The 22,725-nt window shown below is 36.1% G+C and overlaps 3 protein-coding genes across 9 annotated transcripts in view; 1 reads left to right on the forward strand and 2 right to left on the reverse strand.

Moving 5' to 3' along the window:
• On the reverse strand, window positions 1-12,885 carry spz4 (Spaetzle domain-containing protein 4). 5 transcript variants are annotated; one of them, XM_022064930.1, is made up of 5 exons: window positions 12,771-12,885; window positions 5,565-5,713; window positions 4,170-4,916; window positions 2,851-2,973; window positions 1-1,761 (listed from the first exon to the last, which is right to left on the reverse strand). In XM_022064930.1, the coding sequence occupies exons 2-5, from the start codon at window positions 5,693-5,695 to the stop codon at window positions 1,494-1,496; spliced, it is 1,269 nt and encodes a 422-aa protein (XP_021920622.1). In that variant the 5' UTR covers window positions 5,696-5,713; window positions 12,771-12,885; the 3' UTR covers window positions 1-1,493. The 5 variants fall into 5 exon arrangements, with proteins under 5 accessions (XP_021920622.1, XP_021920640.1, XP_021920613.1 ...); XM_022064948.2 differs by lacking the exon at window positions 12,771-12,885 and adding an exon at window positions 12,304-12,321; XM_022064921.2 differs by lacking the exon at window positions 12,771-12,885 and adding an exon at window positions 7,714-8,155.
• On the forward strand, window positions 11,690-17,915 carry LOC110830369 (androgen-induced gene 1 protein). 2 transcript variants are annotated; one of them, XM_022065234.2, is made up of 5 exons: window positions 11,690-11,926; window positions 13,380-13,517; window positions 13,603-13,820; window positions 14,701-14,852; window positions 15,389-17,915. In XM_022065234.2, exons 1-5 carry the CDS (start codon window positions 11,774-11,776, stop codon window positions 15,436-15,438), a joined length of 711 nt encoding a protein of 236 aa, XP_021920926.1. In that variant the 5' UTR covers window positions 11,690-11,773; the 3' UTR covers window positions 15,439-17,915. The 2 variants fall into 2 exon arrangements, with proteins under 2 accessions (XP_021920926.1, XP_021920916.1); XM_022065224.2 differs by lacking the exon at window positions 11,690-11,926 and adding an exon at window positions 12,886-13,160.
• smo (smoothened, frizzled class receptor) overlaps window positions 17,916-22,725 on the reverse strand; it is a 12,409-nt gene continuing 7,599 nt past the window's right edge. For both annotated transcript variants that reach the window (XM_087358514.1, XM_087358513.1), the window contains exons 10-14: window positions 22,054-22,227; window positions 21,613-21,752; window positions 20,247-20,418; window positions 19,656-19,911; window positions 17,916-19,537 (exon numbers count right to left, since the gene is read on the reverse strand). In XM_087358514.1, the coding sequence (XP_087214640.1) occupies window positions 18,299-19,537; window positions 19,656-19,911; window positions 20,247-20,418; window positions 21,613-21,752; window positions 22,054-22,227 (1,981 nt within the window). In that variant the 3' untranslated portion in view covers window positions 17,916-18,298. The remainder of the gene's footprint in view (window positions 19,538-19,655; window positions 19,912-20,246; window positions 20,419-21,612; window positions 21,753-22,053; window positions 22,228-22,725) is intronic.

Raw genomic sequence — 22,725 nt, forward strand, 5'->3', positions numbered from 1 at the left:
TTTGTTTTGTCAATATTTAATGTAAGTTTGTTTGTAACTAGCTACTTACAACTCCTTTCCAATTCGTTATGTGCCATCATTTTATTCAAAATTATAGAGTTTTTGTTATTGAAAAAGCATTGTCAAACTACAAATAAAATATGTCTTATGTTGCTATCATATTTAGATATTTTCACATCATACAGAAGGGGAGAGGGAAGGATGTTAGTATAGCATGCTTAGTGCAGTGTCACTGTGTCTGTTTTTCTTGAACACTATGCCCAGAAAACCAGAGCGTGTGGTAGAAAAGCAGTCTTATTCTGAATCACTGTACTAATATTATTTCACATATCACTTCATAATACTTCTAAACCACTAAAATGAAACCTTTCACATATAGATTCATGAAAATTCTGTATTACTGGAGTGATATAATTTGTTTCACTTCATAATACATCTTTTGAACCAAAGTAATGATGACTTTTCATATATAACATTATCTACTGATATGCACTTTCTCATATTGTAATTTTTGACATGTAACTTTAATATGTAGCATATACTACACAAAAATTAACCCAAACTAATATCAGTGTTAGTTAACATTATACCTACCTTCACAACCTTCATTGCAGTGTTAAATTGTACCTTTAAAAATCCTTTTATTCTAGGTTATTTCCTTCATAAATGCCAAGTTTTAACACTGCCCATAAACAATCTGCTGTAATACTTCCTGACACCTGTTAACTTTGGTTGTTTAAAATTGAAATAATTTTTCTTTAAATATATCTTTTTATTGTGCTAGTCATGATTGCACATATTGTGTAATATATTACTTCCATGCTATAAAATCCCATGGTTATTCATTGACGTATTATCTTACAGACTGAAATGAATACTTTTGTTTTGATTTAAAAAATAATGAAGTTTTTTCAAGTTTGTGAGGAGACTTTTTTGGCTGGTGATTATATATACACATGGTTTTATTAATGATGATTCCCTCTTGTCAATAACGACAACTCAATACTGCACACTGTTCAAGAAGAGATATCTGCCAGTAAAAGTAAAAAATCAGTATGAAGAAAATGAATGGTTAACACAGGCCCTTCAGTCTTATATCACTATACATTATAAACTTTATACAAACTAGATGTAATCTTTATTCTGACTTGAAAGTATTCTCCTAAAAGACTCAGTTGATTAAATACGTAAATATAGATATGCAGTAATATGTAGGTAAATCCATCACGAGCCTTATCAGCCACAGTAAACACGTGGTAGTCACCTTACAGATAATTTAGCACCATCATATGTAAGATTGTGGTAATTTTATTTTCACCACACTGAAGTTTCATCAGAACATGCTGTTGCAAAAAAGACTTCACAATAGGTAGACTACCACTGTTGAACATGTGTGTGGCCAGGACTTTAGTACAGAACTGTACTGCAATAACTCCATCTTCTTCATTACAAATGCACGGTGGGTTTTGATAGTTAGTAGCAGAGAGACCGTTCTATCCTGCATTAGCCACTCTGTATTGGTCTGGTGATGAACTACTGTAGAGATTCCATACTGATGATTGTGTTCGTGGACTGCGTGATGTTATCTGGAATTCAATTGGTAGATCGTAACACCGACATACACAGCATGATGGAAACTTGAACCAGTCAGAAAATATGCCTCGACACTCATTGTTGGGATCATAAGCCAGCAGTCGATGCAGTCGGTATTGCTGTTCACAGCGGCACCCTTCACGGCAGAACATCTGTTTGTACTCAAAACTGCAATGCAAAAACATTGCATTTAGTTCTACCAAGCATTCTGACTTCAGGAACCTTACTAGTGTTAGATTGGCACATATTCTCAAAATATAGTTCTTATGGGAATTTATTATTCCTCTAAGTTGATTAGATACAGAAAGAAGTTACATGTTATAAAAGGATGCTCAGAAGGAGAAATTATAACAAAGTTCAGACTCTAAATTTGAGAGAGTGAAATCATAGGCATTAACATTGTTTTTATATAGAACAAAATATTGAGGAGGAGAAGGGGGTGGCCACTCTGCAACCCACATCCAACATCCCTGATAAAGTATGAGATAAGTATTTGTGTAACTTATACACAGTTAACAGTAGTAGTTAAGTGAACATATTAAACAAATGTCTCTACATATCTGCCAGCACAACCTACAATGACATAATAACACTGCTGCATCTAAATTTTCCTTTCTGCACTTAACATACTAAAACAATGTAAATTAACTGATTAAATGCCAAGATACAGGAAATGTAATTGATGCAACAAGGTATTCATATCATAGATAAAAGTCAGTTATAGATATTGTGCTAACCCTTCACCATAAATGTAGCATACTAAGTATTTTTCATTCTTCCAAATGGTACTCACAGCTTTTTGCCTACATATATTTGCTGCCTTTCATAAATTTTGTTGATACTTTGGTGTATGATGTGCCACATTAGCTAGATAAAATAGAGGAAATTTTCTGAAATTTAATTGTTGTAGTTTACATCAACAAAAGCTTGCCACAGCATATTACCCTGGGCCAACTCAATCTAGATCACATAATATCTCAAATCTGTTTCAATTTCTGTCAGCTACATAGGTCTCCCAAGTTCTCTTTCCTTGAAGTTATGTGACCAAGATTTCACATTTCTCATTCCTGAACATACTAGATGTCTCTCCATCTCAGTCTTCTTTATTTAATGATCCTAACAGTATTAGGTGAAAAGAATAAAATATGATACTCTCCACTGTATAATTTCCTCAGTTTTCTGTTAGTGTGTAGAAGATGGAGCAATAACTGCTGCCATTTGCACATGCAAACAAAAGGAAAAATGTTTAATACTTACGTGCATTTTTCCCAGTGGACATACTGTTCAAATGGATAAAGATTAAGCAAGGCGAGAACTTCCCCACGCGTGTTGTTTGCCCAGAATGGTGCAACAACTTCCTCTTTCACTGGACAAGCATTTCTGAAACAAAATCATGGTTTAGATACAGCTTTATGGTTGCTCTTGAGTCTTCTACTGATAATTTTTTTTATTAAACTGCAACATACATAATCAGGATTAAACACTTCCTCCAGTTTGTGATATATTCTTTTTTGCACAAATGAACACTAAAGAAGCTAATGTAGCCCAAGTTCTGTATGTTCATGCAGTACAGAATTCAGACTGTGCTGAGGCTGTCCTTATATACAGAATTTTCATATTTGTAACAGACAAATATGCTGTTCAAAAGGCTAATGAACACTGAACAGATTCTTGTTTTTATATTTTGTTACATACACCTTATTGAAAAGTGTTCCAGATGTAAGTTATGGGTTTTATGTACAATAAACAATATTTCAGAAATCTGATAAAGTTTTCATAATACAGTAGAATCCCGATTATCCAACCTTTGGTTAATCGAGATTTGATATTAACCAACAACCAACTTAGCATGTAGAGGAATGAATCACACTCCCTGATCACAAACCTTTTACATTTTTGTATTGAGTTGCTACAAATGTACTACTGTTCAGGTGTTGGCATGACTGTAAAAAAAAAGAAAAAAAAAGAAAAAAAAAAAGAAAAAAGAAAGAGGGGGGAGAGAGAGAGAGAGAGATAGAAAGAAGAAGAAGAGATTGGAAAATAAATATCCATTACTAATTTTGAAAAAATAAGCTTTTTCCATTACAAATTTACATGATGTTAAATACTGTTTTTGTTTGTGAGATTTTTTAATTTGACCCCATATTATATTTTATTTGTAATTTAATAATATTGTAAATTAAGTTTGTATTTACTCTCATCTTTATCATAAGTTCTCCGTATTATCCAACATTTTTGATTATCCAACCATTTTTCAGTCCACTTTGGTTGGATAATAGTATTTTGCTGTGCATTTGTTTTCTTATATGCACAGTATTATAAATGAGTGAATAAATAAGAGACGTAACCTAGAATCAACTAGGGAAAATGGCAACAAAAACTGTGTAGGAGTTGGTCTGAGTCAGCTGAGTTGCAGGGAAAGAAGCAAATGGATTCAAAAAGCAGTGATAACTCATATGTTCATACATGTAAAGAGGACATTTGTATCTAATTAAGTGGGTTACAGTGAATAATATTCATAACTCTGAGATGTCTGTAGCTCAGAAATTGACCACACTATCTTACTGTATACTTACACTCCCCTTAACTTGACAGCTGCACTTGGAGTTGACTCACTACTGCTGTCTGCCTGCTGCTGCTGCTGTGAATCCTGAAAGAGTTCTGATTCAAAAACCTTCTGTGTGTGTGTTGTGGCAGTAGTGTTTTCTTCACTTGCAAATTCTACAGTTGTGGCTGTTGGAGGCTCTACAGTTGATGCTTCTGTTTGTTCTGTACTAGTACAAGGTGTGGTGCTTGGGTCATGAGACTGGGTTGTGTCTGCAGCAGTGTTCAGAGTCTTTTCTGATGAAAGAATACTTGAACTGGTAGAGAGATTTACAGTTGTCTGTTCTGAGGTTGTCTGAACTGTTGTACTGACAGGAGCGGTTGTCTTGTCTACCACCAATGTGGTGTTCGGAGTAGATTCAAATGCCTTACTTGTAACAGAATCATTGTTTTCAGGGTTTGGAGTTATTAGTTTAGGGTACTGAGTGTAATCTGATTTTATCTGTTGAGATTTTAAAGCATTTGTGACCTTTGGCATGGAGGCAGTGGTAGATGCAGGTCTAAAGTAAGGGCTCGTGATGTGATCCTTAGAAGATGTCGTAGGTTCAGATGTACTTGCGGTATAACGTCTCCGCACATCCTCTTGGAATTTCCATTCACTTGTGTACTCCACATCATTGGACTCGATTTCTGCTCTGAGTACCGAAATGTGTCGCTGGTCTCCGTACATTCTTCTCATTAGTCCTTGGTTTTCATGAACGAATCGTCGAACAGCACGCCTGAAAATATGTCATTGTTTTCATTTGTATTACTTAAAAGCTGTACCTAAGCACCATTTTGTGAAGACATGATGCATGTTATTTTGTTTAAAGAGTGCATTTATGTGCAGTAAATCCCGCTTAAAAGTGTCCAGCAAGTGAATGTACGCAGGTAATGAACTGCCCAGTTAGAAGTGTATATGTTAAGAAGACTGACTGGCTGAATGTGCTAAAGGATGACACAACGGGATATACAACGTCTGAATGAGGAAACATCAAGGAAGGAAGTGACTTGTAAGAACTAAATACAGATGGAAAAGGTATCTTACATAAACAGACTGAACAGATTCTTATAAAGGTCCAGTGGTAGGTCAATGATGTAAAAATACCAAGGAGTTATATGATTAATTCTGTCTATATCTGATCACAATAGATGGCTTTTAGTGCAGACCTTGCAATACCAAATTTAAGCTAAATCTGTTTTATGACATGACAGATGAAACATACAAACTGACATGATATCCCCATGTGTAAATTCTGTCTTATTGTTAAGAATATTAATAAATTTTATTAAAGTAAGTGAAATGATAATCCATTACTGTTCACTTCCAATGTTTATGCAAAGGATGCAATATAGCAGCAGTGGATATTACTTACAAGGTCACTCACCAGGGGTAAGCACTTCCAGGAATGGTACACCATGACTGCAACCGGAAATCGCACGGAGGTTCTGGAAATGCTTTAGACATACGGTAAGGTCGTGAACAGGAGGTGTACCCATCATATCCATAAACAAACATTATCAGCCCAAGTGTCAGCTACAACAAGAAAACATCTGTCATTAATGAATGGGTTTGAGGCTCAAAATATATACAGTAATTATACATTGGAATAGATTATAGCATTTACGAATTTTTAAAATGGTCTGTGTCACTTGCAAATTATAACGTGCATTTACACCTTTGTGCCTGCATATATTTATCATTGTTTCTCCTAAACAGATTTATGAAACAACGCAGAAACTCATATTCAAAGCAAGGAACTAGATTTGTGCTTCCAAGGTTGATAACTACAACATTTTATTTGAATTAAAAATGTTCTGTATTCTAAATTATTTATAAAAATCATTCTCATTATTGAAAGTGTGAAATGTGCAATTTTCTCCAAGAAAAAAATATAATACATCAAAACTGAAAAATGTTCAAGTAAATTATAAACATAAATATTACAATATGCCATAATCGAAAACATTCTGATTTTGTTCAAGGTATTAATTTCACATATGGAAAAAGTCGAAGACGTTTATCATATAATTGCATAATTTATGACCACACAACAGGTGGGATATATAACGAGGGCATTGCCATAATGCCTTACATAATTTCCCATAGAACATTCTGTACATAACATGAGTATATTGGCTCTTCAGCCCGGGTCATTTGAGTGGAGACTTACGTGACACAAGAAAAAATTACCAACTTGATTCCTGCACAAACCATGTAAGAGTTCTTTGTTGTTTTCTTTTTCTCCACTGCATTTATTACGTAAAGCTCATGATTATGAGTGCTGAGATTGGAAGTGGTCTATCTGCAGCATTAACTCAGAGAGATCGATGGCAATCACGAAAAACTTCCCGAACAGGAAGCATAAGTGTTGGCCATTCAACAACGACGTTCGTCTTAAGTTCCTCTCTGTTTCCCAACCTGCATTATTCACTTTCAACTTTTAATGCTCCCCAATGCTCTTGCTTCTACCGCACTATAAGACGTGCCCCCGATTTCTCGTCTTTCTCCGCGACATTTGACGCTAACCTTCCACCTACAGGTCATGTGCACCCAGCTTGAAAGTCAGTCTCTCCGAAGCCCTAGTTTATGACAGGCCTTTCACTTGTGACATGTTTTAAAACTTTAATGTAGGTCATTGTATTGAGGAGTTGGTGGTCAAACCAACAGCGAAATGTAGTCAGGCCCACAGGTCATCTATGGTCGTATTCTTATGGTTGGTGGAGACACGTCCATTCCTTTTCCTTATTTTGGCCTCATACTCATCGACGCCTATGTGTACAAACGTGAGTAACGGTATCACATTGTATAGAGTTTATCCGGAAAAGAAGCTATTTCTCGTATGACAAAACGCATTATTAGCTGCACAGGGAATTTTCATAACAAGAAATGGGTCTTTTCAGTCAACGTTTAGAGTTCTTTCCGTCTACTTAGCAAGCACAGAAATAATTCGATCAGTTATCTGCCATGCAAACTCAAAAAAATTATATTTTATATTAATATTCTTTGTGAGGTACTGGTACGTATGATATGCATACATGATGTTTCTGTTGTTAGCTGTCATTTTTATTTTGGGTTTTCGATCGAAATCGAACCAGGAACCCACAATACTCTTTAACATCATATGACAATGATTATATCGCAATCCTCGCCTTATTTCCTTCAATCCAAAATCCTATGACAGTCTTTCAGTTTGAGGTCTTTTGTCAGACTGAGAACGATATTCAAGATATCACACTCTAGTTCATAACTAAACTGAGTTCATATTAAAAATTGGAGCAAATAATTTTCAGTTGCATCTGCCGTGTTGAACGCTGAAACTTGAAAAACACTTTCCAGTTCAGCGTCACATCGAGTCTCACAATTGCAAAATACAAACTAAATGTTTTGGGCCTGTTAAGAATTTGGTACATCACAACAAATAAACCGCAGAATGTCAAATATTCGACGTCCTCAAGAACAGTTTCTTACACCGCAAGGACTCTACTAAAGATAAACTTATAAACACAAAATAAATTTTTATATGGCCGACTTACCAGAATATGGCACACTCCTGGTTTCATTCCAGTATTCCTCCACCAGCCCGGATCAACACGAGAAAACACTAACCACCGCAACTCCTAACACTTATCAACACTAACAAATTGAGTTGTACCAATCTTCAGCATGATCCACAACCACTACCCAGCAAGTTCTCTGCAAGCTTATTGCCCACCAATCCACAAGAGATTGAGGTTTCCGCATTACCGTAACACAAGAGAAAAAATGAGTATAGACGGAAACTGGGTCAGTCAAACTGGCGGTGGGGGAGGTCAGGTACCGTTAGCGAAGCCTCTGCTGTGGGGATGTGTGTCACGACATACTATGAGGCCCGTCACAAGTTCAAGAGTAAACAAAACAGCGGCAGAAGAGGACAGACATACTTTTAGATTGTCTGATACGGCGCATTAATATGTCCACCACTTTCGCTAGTGGGCGGAAAGGGTAGATATTTTCAATGGAATGGAAAAATTATTAGTACAGTCGAGCTAACGGGGCTTGCATTGCCTTTTCAGTCAGCTGGTACAGCTCGGATATTACAGGCCGGACTGGGATTAAATTCTCAGAAGAAGCAGTAATTTTTCTTTTCATCACTACATCCAGACCGGCCTTAGGTCACAACTAGCCTCCTATTCAGTAGGTTCCAAGTTCTCTTTCACTGGGGGTAAAGCGGCCGAATCGCGCACCTGAGAGCTCACTTACGTCTAGAGCCGAGGACGCGTGGAGCTGTAGCTCTACGCCCCCTCCATAAATATTAATGGCATGGAGGAACAATGAAAGTCTTAGTTTTTTCTGATGGCAAAAAAAAACACCAGCATTTTGCTCTGTACTAAGCCAGTTTAATCAGTCCAGTTCTGAAAGATCCATTTTAATATCATCATTTACGCCTTCAGATCTCAGGTTGTATTTTCTGGTGATTTTCCGCCCGAAATCCTGTATTCCTTTCTCGCCCCACACCCCATTTTTCAACTTTGTTTTAATTACCAACATATTAAATGAACAGTACAAATTATGAGGTTCTTCATTAGCTGGGGTTCTTATAACTAACTGGCTCGGATAAAGGATTAATCCTGCAGTCACCAATAATTTACTTTTACAAATTAGTCTAGATCTATGCTGGTATTATTTTATATTATTTAGTGTTCTGTCTGACGACAGGTCCATATGAACAGGATCCTTCCATCCTTTTCTCGGACTAGGACCTGTTCATATACGTTCTTGGCAGATGATCCAGAAGTGGTTTGCCATTGCCTTCTTCTGTGTGTGAATGGAGTAATTGTTGGGATGCCACGGAGAAACCGGGGAAGAAGCCCCCGGAGGAAAACTCCGTGTTGCCTAGACCACGGCCTTGCCCAACACAAGTTATAAATTCGGGCACCCCGGGAATCTAACCCGAGACCCCAGGATTACAAGGCCAGCGTTCTAACCGCTAGACCACCGTCTATGCTGGTAATCTATAATAAAGACGGACGGGTTTCTGCCATTCGATTATTTTTAAAATTTAAGATGGATAATTTCACATAAAACATAAATATCGTTTGCTTATACTACTATGACCATTTAAATTAAATTTTTATTGTTTTCTCGATTCAAAATGTTTAAATATAGAAGTTTTTCATAGTCCAAGATTCTGATAATCGATCTACTTATCGAAATCAATCTGAACCAACATTTACAACTTTAGATTTCCAATAACGTGCTGAATATCCTACTATAGGCCTAACTATCTAAGAATGCTACCAGCATTCTATCTTCAGGAAAGAAAAAATTAATAAAAATATGCATAAACATATTTTAAAAGATACAAAGAGACGTCCTCTGTTGCAGAAATACTTTCTGAGCAGTCTGTGGTGAAATAAACATGGACTGCAAAACACCAAGACCAACCTGTCCCAGAAAAACAGGTTCTCGTATCAACCAACCAGCGTGGAGAAATGGGAATTTTCTCTACCGCAGCTTCTACGGTATAATAAAATGGCTTCTTTTCTTTCGTGACAAAATGTGTGTATGACATTTACATTAGTCTGATAACAGTAAAGACCAATACCAACGAAACCCCACATTCAAGCAATTTGAGATGTCCAAATTTTTCAAAGCATTCTTGAAGGCAAGGCTTCAGCTGCTTTTATTTAGAGCGAATTCTGGTCAATGTTTGAACCCGAGACTTCTAGAATACATAGCAGATATTGACCAATAACTGCGCCGTTCTGTATAAGAGAAACCTACATGTCTGTCTGTAATGGAGGTCCCGTTGTCCCAACAACCTGAAAGTGGGACGCAAATTGTCTGGGTTTCAGGCGTCTTTTCAATGCTGAAAGTGAGTCAGTAAGGTATAGATATACCGGAAAAGACATTTGGAGCCAGTCCGTCATAACGGCAAACGTAAACATTCAGTTTCTCTTACTAATAATCCTTCGGGCTATTTACAGTTGTCAAAGACACAAGCGATGTTATTCCTTTTGTCGAGAATTTCAAAACTGAGCCGAAGAAACTCTTTCACACAGAAGATATCGTTAGCAAAACTAGTTCTTGTATTTCCGTAGATGAAACTAGACGGATTTACATACTGACTTGCTGGAAGACTGACTATCTCACAAATTACTGATTCACTAACTGACTGGTCTGCATCAACTGAGCCAGCTTCAAGCACATAGCAACCTTCTTTATTTAACTGGTACACTAACACTACCAAAAGAGAATGTTAAAATTGGCCCAGAGGCACATTATTGTAAGCACAATAATGTACCTTCGGTTTCCATAGAAGTCGACAAATTTCTTGATCAGCAGAGCTAATATAAATTTCTCAAGGACTCTTACCCAATGAGCCAATTATCTACGCCTTGATTTTCCACACTTTACGTGCCTTTCTTTGAATAATTCCTAACAAAATTGTGTACTCGTTTCTTGTAACACGTAAGTAGCCAATGCTACTTACGTGTTATAGAGCTCTTTATTTTGGCTGGTGATTCCGGTAACAACTCGTACTAACACACACAATTTTAGGCCGTGTAAACACCGGATTGCAAGTAAAAATACCTTTTTTGATGCCCTTGTGAGGGTACTATCGACTTATCTCAAACGTAAGCAGTCTTACGGTATCTGTGAATATTAAAAAAATTCAAAAACGAGAGGCCACAGTCGTATAAGATAAATAGAAAGGTTACTAGAAAAGATATATATATATCATGAGGTTCTTAGCTGTGTAATTTTCCCGGCCTACAGTTCTACAGCCAATGTTCTTCACAGCGCTTATGTTTGGATTACTTTCAGTTTATGTTTTTAGAAATAAGACAATAGGTCAAAGCAAATGACATTCCAAGGAGTAGCGACTGAGAAGTCCAAGGCCGAAGACGACGAGTTGCATAAATCATGTCTGCGAATACAGAATGTCCCAACAAGATATATACACACATTACATGAATGAAATAAAGACATTTTAATAAACACCATTATATACGTCAACTATGCCATAGTGAATTAGCAAATCTTGTGTAGGTGTCCAAAATTACCACCGTTAGCCGTAGCACAGTTGGCAGCAGTGAGCAACTGATTGACAAGCGGCCACCAAAGTTGCTGCTGTGTCTCAAGCTTTTTGGGGCAGGCTGTATGTGTTCCGCACAGCGGAAGAGAGAATGACTTTTGATCAAGAGGCCAGAGCGTCTCTCTAAAGAATTGCTGGTCGAAATTAAACATGAACATAGGCAATTTGAAACACTATACGAAATAAAATTCTAACCTTCGCTGAATGTTCGTCTATTTAACGCTGCTAGTTAAACCGCAGAAATTATTAGAGCGTGGAATGAAATGGGAAGATTATGAATGGCTGTTAGGTAAACACTTCGCATCGCATCGTTGCCTAGTGATATCGACTTAAGATTGTGAATTGAAAAAATGCTGTAATGTAGTAAACACGGAAAACGCAGAGCTGGACTTTGACATTGAAAAAAAATTATCATCAAAGTGCTGTAGATAGGACAGTCGGCGCAGGAGCATCACCCAGTACTTACATAAGCCGCGTACACTGTGCTGCGAAGTGCTAGGCGTATTCATTCCATAATGCTGAGGCAAATTTTCTTTTTAATTGCCGTCTCACATTTTTATTATGGGATATATTACGATTTATCATTTGTGACATTTCCACCTGCCTTTCACAGAGGTGGTTTTTTCGACTCAATAAGCAGATTCAAGTATCTCACTTTCTGGAATATGGTAAGACTTGGCATTCATATATTGTACACGAACATCGTACAGATGTAGAATTTCGGGCTCCCGCGGCGTCGAGTATGACCGATGGCTGTCTTCTGGGCTGTCGCGCCGTATATTCTGGTAGAAGTTTACCGACGTTAAAGTGGTACTTCCTATCTCAATCATCAGGGCGACTCATCGTCAACCCAGAAGACAGCCATTTTCATCTTACAGATTTAATGAACTCTTAAAGCTTATATGCAATGGTAAATATTTTACTTGCAATTGAAACCTTACATACACACATGCATACACCTACATACATAAACATGCGACGACACGCTATGCTACGAGCAACTTATTTGCATTCTTATATATCACCATTGTCAAATGTCACTTACATGTAAACAACGGAATTAGGCGAGATTTAAACCACAGCACAAACTCCCAAATATGCATATTCACCACGGAAACATTAACTACAATACTGCGCGTACAACACGTTTTCAAATTCCCCACTATTTTAATATAGTCTATCCAACACAACAATTATAAAATTCCATTAATAATATTAAAACTCACATACGTAAAATCATTCGATGTGTGGTAATACATTTCATACGCCTACCATAATATGCCAATTACATTGAAATATTATACTCAAATATTTGTTTACGAGTTTCGTATTATGTATTACATTTATAATACATTTTCATGTGTAATGTTGGCATAACCTTCGCTGTTAGCAGACAATTATGTCGAACAGCTTGTCTGTTATGCCAGTTCCATGAAATAATATATGAATATATACGTTTGCAAGTTTTATGTCATCATTTACAATAGATTTCCGTGTGTAATGATGGCCTACCTTCGCTACTAGTAAACAATTATATCTGAACAGCGAGGCTACTTCATGGCCGGATGTGCACTGATGATGAGAATGTTGTTGCTGTGGAAACAGAAAATGTTGTCTTTTTTTTTGCCTTCCTGTTTTCCTTGTAACCATAGTAAGACAGACATGATTTGCAGTAATTGGTGGTAGTGCGTTAACAGAATGTCGAGCAATGTACAGAAGGAGGAAAGCCAGAATAATACAAGTGTATATAATGTCATAAGGGCTTTAATTCATCTTCTCGGCGTACTTCAGTTTTCGTATAGTGTTTACTATGACTGGAATTACGTAGTTATTCCAGTTTCAGCTAGTCGAATGGGATCTGGATATGGTGGGAAGTTGCAATTCCTTACATTCTGGGATGCGGTGAGCGTGTTTGAAACAAATATTAAAATAAACACATTAACAATCGTTACATTTCCTTAACAGCAACAGGGCTATTGTCGGATGTCCAATTTTTACATTATTTGGTTCCTTTACTGCTGTACAGTATCAAATTGGTTAAATTACAGCAAGCAGCAGAACAGGTTATGATAACCAGATTCTATTCACGAAATAGTATGTAATGCTTCTTTTATTTTACAGATACTACAGTCAGTGTACTTCACCATTTGTCTACTAAATGATATTATTGGAAGTAATGAGATAAGTATTAAAGAGAAGCCTCTCATTCGCAAGATTAAGGACTACATGTTTGCATCTGTTGCATTTCCTGTGGCAATGGTCAGTGAATTTTGTACTGATTACTTACAAGTATATATAGTCTTAGTTAATGAATATTGAGACAAAACTGTATATTTCTTTTCAGTTTGTGGGTGTAACATTTTGGGGTCTCATGGCAATTGACCGAGAGCTTGTATTCCCAAAAGCATTGGATCCATTTTTTCCATCATGGCTAAATCATGTAATGCACACTAATATTGTGATCTTTACATTACTTGAAATGGTCTCATCATTCCGCACATATCCAAAACGTTCTACGGGGCTCACTGGACTACTGGCGTTTATGGTAATTTACCTCATCTGGTAAGTTTTGTCACTTGGAGGAAATATGTGCTTAAATTTTGGCTAGCCTTCAGCCTCCAACCTAGGATGTAAGATTATTTAATATCATACAGTTGTGCAGAGCAGTGTTTGCTTCTTTAGAATGATTTGTTTTAGGACTCACAATGAGAGAAAGGTTAGGGTTTAGGTTAAAATTGTAGGTATATGGTCTAAGTAAAATTAAATTCTGTAAAAGTACAGAAATGATTCCCAGTCACATAATGTTTAATGCAACATGCCCATAAAACTTATTAGATTATAAAAACCAGTAATCTGAACTAACCCAACCTGTTCCTTCTTAATAACCAAATGACTTAAGGCCCTACAGTGGGGATAGATATATAAAGTCTAACTATGATTTCATGTGTGTGTGTGTACTGTTTTCGTGTAAGTGCTTTTTTTTATTACAATGGGGTTAGACCATGTCTCTGTGCAACTGTGGCCGCTAATCGGCCCATTGTCCGTCCCCCAGATGATACATGAGAGAATGTGGAGCAGCGATGGAATGATACTGACAGGAAAAACCAAAGGACTCAGAGAAAAACATGCCCCAGTGCTACTTTGTCTACTACAAAACCCACATGGACATCCCTGGGAGCGAACCCGGGCCTCCTTGGTGAGAAGCCGGTGTCTAACTGCCTGTGCTATGGCAAAGCTTGTAAAAGTGTTTTAGAAAATACTTGTGTATCCTGACCAATAGCTTACAGTTTCCTTACAGTAATATAAATTTGTAATGGTAACAGTTTATACTGGAACCCTAATGATGTAGTGTCTCCTTTTACTATGTCTGACAGATTATATGTGAAATTGATTTTGTTATACTTGTGTATTTATTTTTATAATATCATATTGCTTGTTTCAGGGTTCATGTGATTTTCTCAAAGTCTGGTGTTTGGGTATATCCTGTGCTTGACGTTCTTAATTGGTGGCAGCGAATCATTTTCTATTTAGTCTCTCTGTCCTTGCAAGCAAGCCTGTACATCGTTGGAGAAACTCTTAATAAAGCAAAATGGGGTAAAACCTGTACTTATTTAACATATTCAATACTGACAACGTAAATTTACATTTTTAGGGTCATCAGACAGTTATAATTTTAAACTGGTTCAACATTTATCAGTATCAATTAATTGAAAACTAAAAATATCCTTTGTCTTGAGAAATATCAACTACTTAAACTAGCAATAAATGTGTAATTTAAAAGCTGAGTAATTATAAGATTTGTTTATGAAGCTTTACAATTACATAACACAAAAAGGCAGAGTAGTCTCATTTGGAAGTTTAAAAATCCAGAATAATAATAGATGATAATTACCCTATTATCTTACCTTATAAACTGTATAAATAGGATAATGTTTTTGACATTGTAAAACTGTTGATGAATTTTTGGCCTTATGGTATGCAAAAACAGCACTGTTATGAAGGCCATATGTCCACATTTACTGCAACATGTTTACAACTTAAATTTGTTTTACAGGATTGTTCACCCTAGTAAATACATACAGGCTTTATGATATTATTTTTACAAATATTTTCTGCTTTATTTATTTCAGGGAAAGTACAAAAAGAATTGGAGGGAAGCAAACGTCGCAAGATTAAGTAACTGCATATGTTATGTCATGAAGAAATGCTGAATTATGATTTGTTGTTAGGGATGTAACAAAGTGCAGTGTTTTGTTGATATAGCAATTAAACAGGTGTGAGGGCCTTAAAATGAATTTTGTTTTCTATCACTGTAATTCTATATGCATGGGGTTTGACTGTTTTACGTAGTATTCAGTCACCCTCAAAAATAATTTTATAATGTTATGAGAGCATTTAACAGTTGGTCATTGAGTAGAAACATATTAATGTAAAGGTGGTTGATAAAGATATTTTAGGGAAAGAATGGGAATTTTATTGTGCATGATATTGAAGCAGTGTGTAATTAATACTGTTTCATCAGAATGGTAGTGAAAACACTGTGCGAATTAGTATTACTGGGTTTCTGGACTTGTCCATTATCTTGGTTTTCTGAACAGAACATGTTTTGAAAACTAGATCTGTTTTGAATCCTAAACAGTGGACAAAATCCATAAAACCAGTGATACAAATTGTGATTTAGCATTGTCAGAACCCCCTTGTGTCAGCTGACATGCAGTATTATCACTTATAGTTACTATACCTTTATGTAATTTAATGGAGACCATAAATTTATGCACTATTAATGAAAAGTAATTATACTAAAAAGTCTTAGCCTTCATATTCAAATAAGATTTTTCATAGTTTATAAAAGTACAAAATCAAAAATGTGTATAAATTGTGTTCATGGAATATTATATTTGTGTCTGTCAGTTTTGGTAGTGAAATAGTCATTTGTTCTCAACTCCAATAGCAATAATGCAGTACCTTGTTTCTTATGTGACTCAAGTCCAAAGATGGGTGACCATGACCTTCAACATGGCATGTGATAACATCACTGGCAGTGGTAATGTACTTCAATGTTGTAGCTTAGTATGAAAAACTTCAAATACATAGTCAAAGAAATAGGATCTAGTATACTAAAACATTCCATTCATACTCTGGTGCACAAAAGATTTATAGACTAATCTGTTTTGTCTAAGTAATTACTTGATTAGAAACAATGGCCTTGAGCTTATGAACTGGTACTGCTACAGTCCAAACCCCCCCCACATTAGTAATCCTGGTAATGGGATAATTTTTGTTATGCATATGTGACTACCTGAAATTCATCTCAGAATATCAAATAGGACATGTGATTTCCTCATTAAAACAAATTAAAATTCAACTGTCAAAGTATCTATGAGGTCTCATCATCACTAAAACCCAATTTATACCTGAAATCACAGATTTAACACTTTGAAAGCTAACAGTGTCTGAGAGATGGTCAGCCACTTTCTCCAAACAGCTTGAGTTCATAACTTGACAGTCACAATATTTAAATAACTCCCATGGATTCTTCAGTTTCATGTATAAAATACTGAGCACATGTGCCACTTTTCTGGATGCCATCTCAAAATGCAACCAGTGTTAATTACAGATATGAAATTTGTGTATTGCATTCATCAAGAGATGTGTATATAAAGGATTTCACAGAATGCTCTGTAACAGTCTGTTGTAAATACAGTCTTTGATCTGATTTTCCAAGCCATTCTCATACTATACACTTGGTTAACGGTGACACAGATTCTAGTTTCTTGCTAAACCACTGTGAAAGGTCCTAAAGAAAAATATGTAATAAAGACAAAACCCCTTGCTGACATTTTGCAGTTACATATGGCAGTATTGATATTCTGTTCACATATTTAAGTTTTGCACATGCAGAAATTTTGCTGTTCCATCCTATTTTATAATTTACTTTGTTTCAAATTACTTTGAAATCCACTTAGTTAGAATCAGAATCTGATTGAGTTAGGTCAATGTGATAGTCATAACTTTGGATTTCTTTCAGATGAACATTGATTTGATCACTGAGAAATAAAGAGAATATTTTTATGAAGACTTAATTACACTCTATGTTAGTTGTACTGATGGGATTTCATAAGCTTATGTTAAGCTTTAACATTTTATAGGAAAATAACTGACAGGATTTGCTTTCAAATCCTTTAAATATTTTGATACTCATTTTTCTATTCAAGAATAACTTGTTTATACCACACCAATCCCACAGTATATATTTAGACAGTTTCTGCCCCAAAGTTTTTAATTTTGAACAATACATTTCAATAATGTAGTTCCAAGAGGCCTATTTTTATATATTTTTTTTAAATTTTGGTGCTATCCATTTATATTTGATGCCTAATTACAATTTAAATTGCCTATAAATACCTTTAAATACAGCTGCCAGTTCATGTGTGTATCAAATCTCAGAAAACTATACTGCAGCCTCTTTTGATAGATTTGTGTATGCAATGTAGCAACAAGAAACTGATACTGAAAAATGAAAAGAAAAATCAAATCTTGGACTAATATTTACAGTTGCAATGTAATATATTTTGTACTTTATGATGTACTTAGTAGTTTTGTTTACTTAATATGGGATGAAAATGTGTAATAGAACAATAAAGGGTTTCATGGAAATTTGTTGTCATTTATTTATTTTAAAGTTCTATTATCTCCCAATTCTTGTATTAATAGAATATGTCATAAGACTATAAAAATGCACAGCTACATGTGATATACATAAAATGCATACATAGCCTAACCTTAACATAATCAACTTAAGTATCATGTACAAAGGTCAACCAGTATATATAATGAAGACTATTTGGATCTGTGACATTTGTTTCATGGTATCTAAATACAAGATAAGATGAAGATATAGGATTATTACCCTCTGAAATCCAGATAATCTTCATATAAGTTGAGGTACATACCTGCCTGAAAACTGCCCCTGCTTTGTGACGGTGTATTTGCCTTCCTACATATTTTTGTGTAAACACTGTCACAAAAGTATATAAACATTATAACAGAACTGGTTTCCACTGGAGTTCAATGTTCTTGCCATCTGCACTTTTACTTCTTGCAATATCCTTTCCTTGTATGCTTTTTCTCCTTTCTGGTCTAACTGGAGGTCCCACTAGATAGCTCTCTGCAAGTTCTTTCACCAACTGATGTGCATTGTAACTATAGTTTAGTCCCCTACTTGCTGGACTGGATGACACATTACCAGTAATCTTACTTACATGTGGAGACTGACTTATCGCAATGTGCCTCTGTGGCTTTGGAGGAGGAACAGACAATCGAGATGAAGGTGGAGATACCTGAGTACTTTGGCTTGTGCATCCTCGTGGTAGTGGTGATGAGTGTGTTGGACTTCTTTCCTGCATTTCAATACAATCTATTGACAGTGAAGTTTGAGTCCCAACTTCACAAGCATTTACTGATTTGCTGTTCCCACTGTTACTCTGATCACAGGGTGCTACTGTTATGACCTTGTGTGGACTGCCAATTGATATACCAGAATGAGAGGATAAAGTGGCTAGATGTGACAACTCTGGGCAAAATGAAGTTGACCCATCTGAAACACCTGCAATGTGAACAAATGGTTTGAAGTTCATTTTTTGTGGAGGTTCATCAGCCGATTCTTCGGTAAGATATAATTTCTCTTCATCAGGTATGTTCCTGTTTCTAAAATCTCCATAGTCACTTCTACACCTCTTTGTCTCTGTGGTTCTAACTCGGTGTCTGTTGTTGTCTACACTTTTGCTCTGACCATAACGCAATTCAGTACTTGGTTTCCAGAAACTATCACCAGCTTTCTCATTGTCATTCATGCTGACAGTTTTATCATGACAGGTTTCTACATTGTCATCCATTTCAAAGCTCCTCCTACTCTTTCTTTTGCTACCTGAGTTATCATTCATACCATTACATCCATCTGTGTTCAAACTGTTTGGCATTCTTACTTTCTCATTTTCCGTCACAGACCCATCACTGACCTCACCTTCACTTTTGTTGCTGACTTCTAACAGCATCTCATTAGCATCTCCATGTAGGATAACATCAAATTTCTTGACTGGTCCAGAGATCATCTCATCGCAATTTTGCTCATCTTCGCTCAAATCAAGACTTTGGCCTGGGAGAGCATATGGCAGACTGACTTTTGAACTGTCCAGACCTGCATTACCAGCTCTCCTCTTCATTAAATTTGGAATAAATGATGGGATATTTGTGTTGGCTAATGTCAGAGCTGACAGGATCTGTAATACCACAAAAGCTTGTGACATGGAGACTTCACATACATGCATAAATATTACTATATACAAAAATACATACACATATTCTATCTTGAATGAATCTCAATCACAGATGACTCACCTGTGCTCCAAGCTGACTTTCCTGTGATGTTGTGCTACCTCTGCGAACAAAGAGTGGACCCACTCGGCTGTTTCGACTACGTCCAAACTCTCTCCTATGTCGCCTATTGCGTGTTTTTCTGCCTCTACCGCCAGATACTGTAGCAGCAGCTGCTGTAGGCATAGGAGTGGCTGCAGCCTTTCGCGTAGCTGTCATTTCAGAAATTTTCACAGACACCTGTGAATCCAATGAGTGGCGACGTGATTCCACAGACACTCTGTAAAATAAAAGTGATGTCCTTGAATTCAGACTATAAAAAGCATCAGAAATGCAATGTACTGTATTTTAAAACCAAATTAATAAGCCTTAACCCTATGAGGCCAAAGTTGATCTAAATATTTAAGAATTCAGTCCATACCATGAAGAACATACAGCACTTCAACATTACAAAGATCGCCTCATTTAAGCTGTTTAAGGAAATAATCTGTCTACAGTCAGAATCATACAAAACACATAAATACAAAATGAAGAGTTACTGATTGTATTGACTATTGTTATAACTGTGTTGTAATTAAACACTAAATCTGCTCAAACTGTAGTATGTGTCATTACCTCCTCACACTATAACTTATTTCAGAATCTATGGAGTTGCGGTTCTGACTGGAGTTAGAACCAGTAGCTACTCCTATGAGGGCACCACGTCGAGTCATCAATTTTGGCAATGCTGCAGCCCATGTGGAGCTTAAGTCCTGTGAGGCAGCACTATTCATGTCAAAGTTCAAGCCTGAAAAAAATATTATTACTCTGAGAGCCTTTACTTCATGAATGTGTTCTAATGAGTACTCTTCTTGAGGCCACTACTGCAAAACTGCATCCTTATGTGCATGAGAATTCAATTTTTTTTCCTCAAATTACTGTCAGCAATGAAAAAGCTCTGTTTTATTGACTGAGTTATTATACAACCTACAGACTCTGTCTGTAAATTACTGCAACTGAAGTTCAGTTACCATGAAAGGATGGCAAGTCAGGAGTTATGTGTTAACCAAGTAAATACAGGAAATGCAAACAGTATTCAATGTTCATTGGAGATATTCTATTCAGGCTACACAGTATTGTATCCAAATTGTGTTCATGTTTTAAAAGTAAAAATAGGTTATAAGAAAGAGTGACAAAGAATTAACAATACACATGAGGTTTCTGAGACCTAAACATACAGTTCATATAGTGAAAATAACCTGCAAACAATAAACACAGTTGGTGACTAAAAAATTATCAGTTATCATGTAACACATGTAAACAGAACACAGAACTTATAATATGATTCATACATATATGACATTTCCAGAGGAAAGTATATACAGGAAGTCTTAGCCTATCTGGAAAGACAAATTCAAATTTTCAACCCCAAAAGAAGCTTCAAAGCACCAAACTGTAGTGCAGAAAGAACATTTCTCTTGCTCTAACATGTTCCAAACACTTTAAACATTACTGTGAAGCTACATTCAATTTACAAACTACTGAGGATTACTTTCATCTTGCATTTTTATTCTTATGTGATGTTTCATTCTTGTAAACTGTTCATTAACATAAATAATTCTTAGCCAAAACCCTATCCAAATAGAAATAAAAGAGTGGAAATGTGTTCCTTATGATTCTGAACACCTTAATGACCATGTTAATTTATTATGGACACATACCCATAATTCAAAAGCTAATCATACTACAGATAGGACAGTGCATGGAGTCAGAAATAACTTTTCCTTCTTCTTCTTTTACTTATTCAATTTACCAAACGAATATTTAAAATAAAACTTATAGATCTTAATAACATCTATGTTTTATATGGCATCTTAATTTTTATATAAAATTTGTGCAAAGAATGTGTCAGAGGTGTCACATATTTTGAACAATTAATGATAAGAACAAAATTATTTCACCTATGATAAAAGTATTGTATGTAAATAATGATTGAACTTGCCTACAGGATCCTCATGAGTGCTGTGGAAACTGATGGAGAGGCGGCCCACATTGTTGAATGTCTTCCTCTTTGCAAATGCTTGAGCAATGACCTTGTGTTTCTTAAGTCTAACTGGCTCCTCTGTTTGGCTATTCAAAGTCCTGATGGTGAGAGAAACACAGTTGTTAAAAATTCACTTGCATTATTGGTCTTACTGCATTTTAAAGAGGGAACTCTTACAAAATGAAAGTCTTCATGCTTTATGTTTGTCTGCCTGATAACAAAGGGGCTGTGAGCCAATAACTTCCTAATCATTTCTCATTTCCTCTTCCTACTATTGCTGGGATTGAGAATGGATTAAACAACCTTATGCATATATGAAACCACAGGAATCCACTAACTTACTCCTAGGTACCCATATTCTTATTTTGCTAGACTACATAAAGATATTGCTCCCTGTACCTTCTGAGACATCTTCTCCAAGTGTCAACTGTGGAGTTAGTCCACACCCACGATGACATGATGACACCTGCCAGGAACATTACCAATAAATGCAACTGCAGCATTGACAGGCTTGGCCGTGAATCCATCCTACACTGCCTTTGGTCTACACTGCCACTTCTGACTATCTGGCAGCTAAACATCAGAAACAAATTATTAATAACTGATTACACCATCAATGTTGCCTAAACTACAAAATAATGGCACAAATATTAAATTACAAAATACTGATATTGCTAATACAGTAATGCTCTGTGCATTATAAATTTTGCAAACAGGGTCTTTGACAGGAGATGACCATGCTCTATCTGCCAGGTAACTGTGTAGTCATATCATGAGATTACACCTTGATAAAGAATAACATAATGTTTCAGTCAAGTATCCCGCTTGTACCAGAAGCATAGTTTCCATCTTCCAATATGTAATTTAAGCAAGTGACACAAGATCATTAAATGCACTCAGAAACAATACACAAAAGGCCCATATCTGTCAGAGTAAAGTCTGTACCCTAATTAGGTGAAGGACCACAACACACTATGGAAGCAAGCAGAGTCATTAGCAAAGTAAATCATTTGCAGAGGTAAAACAAACTTACAGACAATTCTGTCACTTCTGCTGTCCGGATGCAGATGC

This window comes from Zootermopsis nevadensis, unplaced genomic scaffold (assembly GCF_977971745.1).
Source record: "Zootermopsis nevadensis isolate Lab colony 2312 unplaced genomic scaffold, Znev_1.0 Znev_ptg000030l, whole genome shotgun sequence".
In the NCBI taxonomy this organism is placed as follows: Eukaryota; Metazoa; Arthropoda; class Insecta; order Blattodea; family Termopsidae; genus Zootermopsis; species Zootermopsis nevadensis.